This window comes from Fulmarus glacialis, unplaced genomic scaffold, assembly GCF_000690835.1.
Source record: "Fulmarus glacialis isolate BGI_N327 unplaced genomic scaffold, ASM69083v1 scaffold36274, whole genome shotgun sequence".
Lineage (NCBI taxonomy): Eukaryota > Metazoa > Chordata > Aves > Procellariiformes > Procellariidae > Fulmarus > Fulmarus glacialis.
The window spans coordinates 11-9,051 of NW_009206758.1; the positions used below are offsets into that span (position 1 = coordinate 11).

The 9,041-nt window shown below is 42.7% G+C and overlaps 1 protein-coding gene across 1 annotated transcript; it reads left to right on the forward strand.

Moving 5' to 3' along the window:
* Positions 1 to 473: 473 nt before the first annotated feature.
* GINS3 (GINS complex subunit 3 (Psf3 homolog)) lies at positions 474 to 3,668 on the forward strand. Its single transcript, XM_009575869.1, has 2 exons — positions 474 to 712; positions 3,398 to 3,668. Exons 1-2 carry the CDS (start codon positions 626 to 628, stop codon positions 3,626 to 3,628), a joined length of 318 nt encoding a protein of 105 aa, XP_009574164.1. The 5' UTR covers positions 474 to 625; the 3' UTR covers positions 3,629 to 3,668.
* Positions 3,669 to 9,041: the final 5,373 nt, after the last annotated feature.

Sequence of the window (9,041 nt, forward strand, 5' to 3'; positions counted from 1 at the left end):
GGGGCTGCCCTGGGCGGGCCGTGCCGGTGGTGGCTGCGTGGCTGCTGTTCCCGTGTGGGCCTGGGGCCCGTGGCCTCGCTGCCGACCTCTTCTTGCGCGTCGCAGGCCCCAGCGGCCCTCTATTTTTGGGGTCACATTTTTGGGCAAGGAAATTTTAGCTTCTAGCTATTTTTTTTTTAAAGTTATTTTTACTTTTATTGTATGCATTTTGCGTGGGTTTTTTTCCCTGGTATTTAATAATCTGACGATTATTAGATTATACAACATCAATAAGAAAAATCCACTTTCGGAGTCTTGCAGTAATAATGCCTCCAAAGTGTGTCTGGTTTATATTACAATTACAGTAGACTGTTCTGAAAACAGAATTGACTTCTTGTAATACTGGATCTTCACTAATAAAGTTCACTGTCTGTCTTTGGGGTTGCTTTATGTGTATTTTCATGGCAAGGACAACTTTTGGTTTTTCTCATTCATGCAGGGATCAAACCTGGAGATACCTCTGTGGCTTGCTAAAGGTCTACATGACAGCAAAAGAAGAATAATTTCTGTGGAACTGCCAAAGATTTACAAGGAAGCCTGGAGGACAGTGTTCAGTGCTGATGCTAATGTGGTTGATCTGCATAAAATGGGGCCATACTACTATGGATTTGGCTCCCAGCTCCTGAATTTTGTCAATCCAGAGAATCCTGAGATAGCTCAGACTATCCTGCAGGCAAGTACCTGAACTAAGTCTTGAAATTTGGTTTTATGTTTTTCCATCTTCCTTGTGTTCCCAGCTGCTCAGCAGTCTTCAGGAAAAATACTCTGTTTTAATCCAAATGACTTCTGGATTGAATATGGATTTCTAGATCAAGCTGTAGGAGGACCCTTTTGGCAACTGCACAGTCTAGTGGTGGAATTCTCAAGTATGCATCCAGGAGTGTAATTTTACCTTGGAGTTTCCACACAGTAAATATGGTATTTCATAAAATCCTGTAAAATAGGACTAGAGGAGATGTAAGATTATTTAATCGTGCCTGTGCTGCAAGGAAGAATTAATTCACCCTCTATTATTGCTATTTTTCTATCCTGGTTTTAAAGCTCCACAATGATGAGACTTCACACTGCTCTGGGTAATCTGTTTCAGTGCTCCACCATCCTAATCTTAGAAGGTTTCCTCTAATGTCTAAACTAAAGCTCCTTCATAGCAATACAAGCTCTGTTCTGTTTGTCTCATACAAAGTAAACGCTGAGGATAGATTATTCTCTTCCTTCCTGCAGCAGTCCCAATTCATTTTTTATGTCTTTGTGGGTCATGCTTTCTAACTTCTGATTGTCTGTACTGTGCACTGCTGGTATCTTTCCAGTTGATCTGCATCCACTGTGACATGCAGTGCCCTGAACAGCATACAGTCTCCTGCCCAGGACTTGCGCTGATGAAAACAAAAAGATTACTTTGTGAATTTTGTAGGCCATGATGCTCTTTGCTCATCGTGGTGCAGCAACTTGTTTTTCACGATAGAGTGACATTGGTATGCATTTGGTTTGCAGTCCACAGTAAGATGGTACAGATTGCATATGCAGACAATCGTTCCTTTTCCTGTGTTTGTACAGTTCCCTATTTCTGCCTTAATGTAAAACCTTACATTAGTCCCAGCTGAATTACATCCTATTGTTTTCACACCATCTTTCTAATTTGCCAGGATATTATGAATTAAGAGTTCAGCTCTCCAACACGCTTGCAGTCATCCCTCCTCCTTCTCCTGCATGTCGTTTGTTAATTTAATAAGCATAACTTCTGTTCCTTTAGTAAGACAGTACTCAGTTCCAGATAGACCCCTGTTGAACTCCGCTCAATATGTTCTTCCCTCCTGACAGGAGCTATGGATAATTGTCTTTACTGACCACCTACAGGCAGTTTAGCTAAATCTTGCAAGAATGCCCCATGACAGATACCTATCTACTGCTTTTTCCTCCCTTTGTAAAGCCTAGCATCCTGCCACGATAGGAAACTAGGCTGGTCTCTCAAAGTTTGTACTTGGCAAGTCCATTTTGGCTGTTACTCTTCTTTCTATTTTCTTGCAGAAGTTTATGTATAGTTTATTTGTTCCAGTATGTTTCCAGGAATTGATACTGATGGATTTATAATTCCCTGGCTCTTCCTTCCTCGCTCTCCATCTCCCCTTTCTCTTTTAAAAGATAGATACCATCTTTGCCAGTTTCCGGACTTCTCTGCTCCTTGAGCTTTTAAAGATAACCACTAACAGCTTTGAGATTTCTTCAGCCAGGTCTCTAAGTAGTCTGGGATGATTGCTATTGGCTTTTTTTTTCCTTCATCCCCCCCCTTTTTTTCCCTTCACCCCCCCCCCCTCTTTAAATGAAGGCTGATGCAAAGAGGCTTTAAAGCACTGCTGCTTTCTTGGAGTTGTCCACTGAAAGCTTGCTTTCTGCATTGAGGAGGTGACCACACCTTTCCTTGTCTTTTCTCTTTCTGCTAATGGACATCTTAGGAAAAAACCCACATTAGCACACATTACTTGTTGACAGAAAAATCAAAGCATGCAAGGTATGCTTTCTCTTTATTAAAAGGAAACAAGAGGGGAGTTGTGCTGACTTAAAAAATAAACGAAACACCAAAAAAACCCCTCTCCCAAATATTCAGGAATTATAAATATGAAGTATAAATATTTAGCAGCAGAGCCAAAATGAGATGAGAGTTACTAATTTATAATATATTTATTCTATAAGTAAATCTCTAAAATACTACAGTTCTGATGATTCTAAAATCAGCTTCTGAAATAACAAAGCACAGTTTGCAAAGAGTTTTGACCCTTTTTTTTTATTCCCAAAAGCAAAGATAAAGAGGGAAATAAAAATCCTTAAATATGTCTTGTTGCTTAGCTTTTTAAAAGGTTATTTATTAGTTATAGATTTGGGTTTTTGACTTTTTTTGTGGTTTAGTGTTTTTTCAGCATACTGAATGCTTTACAGTGGTGGTTTGGCTTAACTTCCAGGCCGTTCACAAGTTGCAGCTTGTATGTTCCTGCAGCAACTGCTGTGGCATGAGATTCATTCCACCCGCTCTGAAGCAATGATTGCTTGTGAAGTGACATGGAATAGATTGTAATTGTGTTATACTCTGTGGTCTGCTCAAGCCTGTCATTAGGAAGCAGCCAAAATCTAATTCTGTGCTTGCTTCCCATCCAGTATATCAGGCACTTGTTCTCCCAGCTTAGGCAGGAAATGTTTTGTCTTTGCATCCAAGGTTAATAGGTGCTACACTGTTTGCAGACCCTTGACTAGTTGTGAACTAGAGCCTACACCTTTGGCTTTTCGGTCTTGAAAGCTGAGGCCTCTAGCATTGGAGCTGAAGAAGCCTCTTGTGTTACCTGTCAGTAATTCTGTTTATTTTCTTTAGACATTTATTAGCCGTTTTCGTCGTATCATGGACTCCTCTCAGAATGCCTACAACGAAGACACATCAGCGCTGGTCGCTCGGCTGGATGAATTGGAGCGAGCCTTATTTCGAGCTGGCCAGAAAGGGCTGAATGACTTCCAGTGCTGGGAAAAGGGACAGGCTTCTCAAATCACGGCTTCCAGTCTGGTCCAGAATTATGGGAAAAGAAAGTTCACAGATGTGGATGGTTAAAAGTCTGAAGAACATGCAGCTACAGTGGGGCACACTGAGAGTTTTACAGTCTGTCTGTCGCAGAAGGGAAAGATGAATCAGCTTTGGGGAAGGACAGGCTCCCTGTCCATTAATGGGAGTTCTTCTCTATAACATCTTCGGATTAGACTAGTGCAAATTTTAAAGGCAGACAGCAAGGCTATAAAAAATAGATCACATCACATCACTGGATAGCTTTACAGCTTACTGATACCACTCCTGAGGTATGCAGTTAAAGTGTTTGCTAGGTGGCTGAAAGGGTATGAGAGGATTTTCTAAAAGGGTAATTAATATTTATTAATCTTTATCTTCCAAATTGATATTTACAATACCGCATCTGTTTGGGGAAAAAAGTGTAATTCTTTGTATTTCATCTTGTCCTTCCCATTCCAGCCTCCTGGGAACAGCTGTTTTCAGGTTCCCCGTTCTTTGGAGAGCCCAAATAATGTGGAAAAAAATGTGGTACAAACCGCATTGAATTTTTCCCATTTTTTACACATTGAGGTGGAACAGGTACTCTTTGTGAGGCAGGAATGTTTTTCTTTGCTGACTTTTGTACATAGTGCTAGTGCCCCGGAGAAAAATACCTCCTCTAACCCATGTAGCGAGCAAAGTGGCCATGCAGGTCTCATGTGCCGCCTCATCCTCTTCTCTCCCTTTCGGCCCTTGTGGGCTTGATACTGCACAGGGTGGAGAATGTTCTCGTTTGATGCAAGTGGCTTTTGCGATGGATGCATCTTTATGATGGGTGTTAAGCTCCTCCGCTTGTTTTACAAAGGAGGCAACAGAAGGCAACAAAGAGTTAGTCCAGACCAGATCAGAAACAGCAACTTTAATGGAAACTCTCCCCCATTATCAACCTCTGAGCCATCTGTTTTCCTATGAGAAATTCTTCAGATTACTAAATTTGGTTAGTAGAAGGGACAGAGCAAATGAACTGAGTTTCCTTCCTTCTGATCCATTTAAATGATCCAGTTAATGTCATTCTTGCCAGTAGGAGTGACTGGAGTTGGAACTTGCTAAACAGCACAGTGGTTATCATCCAGTGTGGATGCCCTTAAACCTAGATTATCTGAAGTCCCATTGAATTGGAGACAGAAAGGAGATGGTTATCTCTGTAGGACCTGGTTCCCATGGTCATCAGGATGGTTGTCCTTTGGAAGCAGGTGTTAGACATCTTATGGGTGCTTCTAAGCATCTGTAGAAGGTGGACCTTGCAGAGTACCTAAGCGGAGGAGCCAGATCGTAATGGTACTGAGCGCTTCCTCTTCTGTGGGAATCACTGGGAGGTGACAGCAAGATCCAAATCTTGGAGGAGTTGTTACTGGACTTGCAGATGCACCTGGATATTGGATGCTTCAAACTGGAAACCTCAAGTACAAAGGGTATGTGGCCATTCCTTGGCCAGAGGAGTGAAAGCTCTGCCTCTGGAGGTGGTGAGAGGGGACAGCGTGTTGGCTTCACAAGCACCTCGGCGTCTCCGCCTCAGCTGCACAGGGCCAGCTGTCCTGCCACAGGAGACTAACTGGAAGCTGTGCCTGACAAAGTATTTCAAGTACGTGCCAGAACAAATGCTGCTGCACTTAATGACTTAATGGCACATAATAGCCTATGCATTTTCACAAAGCTTTTGTCTATTGTTTGTTTCTTGATTTTTAAGTTGAATAAATTTTTTGTAAGGGGTTGCTCGTAATGTAAAATGTCTGTTGTTAATTGCCCCGCAGCAGAAAACGTAGTCATAGATCGGAAAGTCCAGGTCTCTACAAAACCATGGCCATGACAGGTAATGCAGTCCTGCTTATATCATTCCCCTTCTCTTACAGGTAACCCGGTCGGGAGGTACATTTGTGCAGTCATGTGAGTGTAGAATTAGCCCACGTGGGTAATAGCTGTTTGCTCAAGTCGTGGGAGAGACACTGCCAACCAATCAATGAGCTATTGATTTTATAAATTGCATTTTTATGAAACACAAGATGGGTGGAGGTGATTCCATTTTACCTCAACTTTGTTGCGGAGTGGTGGGTAGAGGGTGGAAATTGGCTGCCTCTGTATTCGTACTCTGCTGCTCCAAGCACTGGAGCATAGACTTCATGTAGCATGTCAAAGCTGTGTTCAGTGCTTCAGCTGCAAGGGAAGCAAGCTTAAGTCCATCTGTGATGAGAAGCATTTCTGAATTGGAAGGATTATTTTAATGAGATGGTGGCTTTGAGATCTAGTTGGTTTATAACCAAAATCACTAGTTCATCAATTTCTGGATTGGTTTTGGTGACTATCCAAACTCACTTTCCTACATTTGTAAGAACATTTTTCTACTCTGCTGCTGTATGCAAAGTCCAAGCGGACGGCTGCTCATTTGCCAATATTTTGTGCAGCTACTAGAGTGGGGAGAAAAAAATCCCTGAAGTAGTCCTCAATGTCACTGGCTTTTTGTAAGTATGCAATGTCACTTATAGTAACCCTAGGTGTTCAGGAATAAACAACAGTAAGACCCTTAAAAAATCTGGTCCTGTAATTTTAAATTACAGTGTTTGGTTAGTAGATTTGCTATTCTGTTGAATTTTTTTTCTTTTTTTTTGTTTTTTTCTTGCTGGCGGATGCTTTTTTCCTGTCCAGAAATACAACAAAAGAGTGCTCTGTACTTCTTATGAACACAGACTGCCCTTTATGATTGCACCGCAGCAAGCTGTAAGTTAGAGGAGTTTGAACATGTGTATTTTCAGAATGGCACAATAAATCCTTATTACAGAACTATACAAAAGAGGTCTGAAAAGGACTTTCAAGTGTCATTTCTCCCCATGTCCCTCAGTTTTTAAACTGGAGGACTACTGATGTTTATGAGAAAGCAGTCCATAGACACATTTTATGGTGTTGCCACAATGGTTTTCATTGCAATCAAATAAAAAATAGGCAAAATTTGAGATGCTGATTAGTTATGTGTTCACATAAGAATATTTGTTTGGGTTTTAATGGCCTGTTTTTGAAAAGAGGTATGAGCTGACCTGGCCTGGTCCTTCCTCTAAAGGGAGGAGTTGGACTTGATGATCCTTATGGGTCCCTTCCGATTAGCCCCATCTAACCCATCTCAGGGTGGTGTTTGTCCAGCCAGGCCTTTAGAAGCCGCCTCTGGAGGAGAACCCACAGCCTCCCTAGTCTGTTCCCGTGCCTGCCTGCAATGTGTGATGAACCGACAGCAGTGTCGGTCAAGCTTCCCGGTGGTGAATTCCTGTTGGAATGGTTAGTGAAACTGAACAATTTTCCTCACTTAAGTTTTACATTAACTTCCTGTAAAACTCTCAGCCCCTTTTGTTTCTCTCTTCTATGTATTTTTTTCAAGCAGGTGAGGCAGCCGTGGAGGTTTGACACCAGTTAAATCAAATAGCTCTGCAACCAGCACACACACGCTTTCTCACCTATCTAAATTACCCTTTCACAAAATGTTCATGTTTCTTCCTTTGTCTCCTTTGCTCTAAACAATGTCTTAGTTTGTCCTCTGGCATTGATTTATTTTCGGTCAGCAGAATGAAGCGGTTGATTGCTTCTGCCAGCCTGGAAGCAATAGGTGTTGTCATTCAGACCAACAGCAAGCAGGAGGAGCAGCAGCAAGAAATGTTTTGAGAACGGACATACTGTAACACTACATATTATTTTTATGAGAGAAACAATGGCACCTAACTGAGTTAGGAGCACAAGCCTTTCTGATCTTGATCAGTGATTTTCTACCCATTTTTTGGTGACCAGCTATTACAAGAGCTTCATTCAAAATTTTAATTCAACCAGTTGCTTAACAGAGATGTAATGTAATCAGTAGAGGCACAGCGTGAATGCTTTCTTCACACAGAGCTGGTTCTGTCCCCAGATGTGCTTTTTATAAAACATATTGTCTGGTAGCACAGCAGATGGCTCAGGAGTTCGTGGTTTTATTTTAAAAACTAGCTATTCATCTAGCGCTGCCTCTGCCTGTCAGGAAGCAACTGAAAGCTGTTCTTTGCCTCAGTTTCCTTTTCAGACAAACGGAGATAACACTCCGTTATTAAGAGTGTGTTTGTCCTCTTGATTGGAGGCAGCGTCTTTGTTAGAGCAAATATGCCAGCCAGATTTTCCCAGCTCAGATGCTTACTTGATACGTGCTTGTCAGAGCTAAAAGATTCCCCTTTTCAGAAATCTGGTTTCCTTGATCAGTCCTATTAAACCCTTACTGCGAAGCTTCTTCAAAACTGCCGCATACCTGCCACATATCACACTTACAAGAATGAGTGCTTTTCCCACTCTCCGCTCTTCTCTCCTACCTGAACAGCCATTTGGCCCTGCAGAGAGTGGCCGAGCGTGCAGTTCTAAGCCCATATTTCTCCTCTGTTTTCCTGATCTTACCTGCTAAGAAGGTTGACGGCAGCCTGAGCACTAAATACTGAGCAGAATTGTCGGTGGGACTTTGCGCAAAAACTGGTGCAAGGATAACAGATTCCCCTGGTTTCATCCTCTCACATGAGCGAGTAATGGGGGAAGGCCATGCACACTTCCAACTTACGTCTGATGGTTTTGCTTTGCAAGACTGGCTTTGGGAACTGAATTCTAGTGCGTGTAACACACTTTTCTGTGTTTTGTGCTGATGAGGCAATGTGATTCAAGTGTGGGGCAGGCAGATGCTGCTTTGGAAAGAAGCTGTGCTAGTTTGGGCTTCCCCTGAAACTGTCTCCTGGGTGAAGACCATCTGAGTACTTGCCTTGAGTTGTATCTTCTACTGCAGTGTTGCTGGCAGAGAGCTGCTTCTTACATCTAGGTCCAGGGGGGCTTTTAGGTGTGGGAACAGCCTAACATGGCCTTTGTTCTGAAACTAAACCTGAAGTGGTGTCAGCAGGACCCTGGGGATTGTGTGAACCCATTAATGTCATGTGCACATTGCCATGTGAGAGGATGCCAACCTACTGCAGCTGGGCTGGAGCTGAACACACACGTTACTAGCGTATTAAGTTTTTATCTCATTTATCATGTCCTCTGACCCTATGTACACAAATCAATCCGATCTCTTCAGCACTAAGATACTTCCGCGATGATTCAGGGTCAATGAAGCTGGAAGCTTCACATTGTGCTTTCTGCTCAAACAATATCGTCATCTCAGCCTACATTAGATACACGGTCGGGTTGGAGCTTTATAACCTGCTGGTGTCATGCAGTTTTAGAGACACCGTCTTGCTCCTTTTCTGCCAGAGTCTGCAGTAACCTCTTTGCTGCTGGCTGACGTGCAGGTTGGGTTTTCCCAGTAGTTCCTAGGGGAGTTGGAAACGATGACCACGGGAAGGCCGTGGCCTGGGAGGGCCTGTGCATGCACTGCTTGTCAGCAGCCAGGAGAGGGGGCACTGAGCTTTAAGACATTGTTTTTGTGCAGGTCCTACTGTAA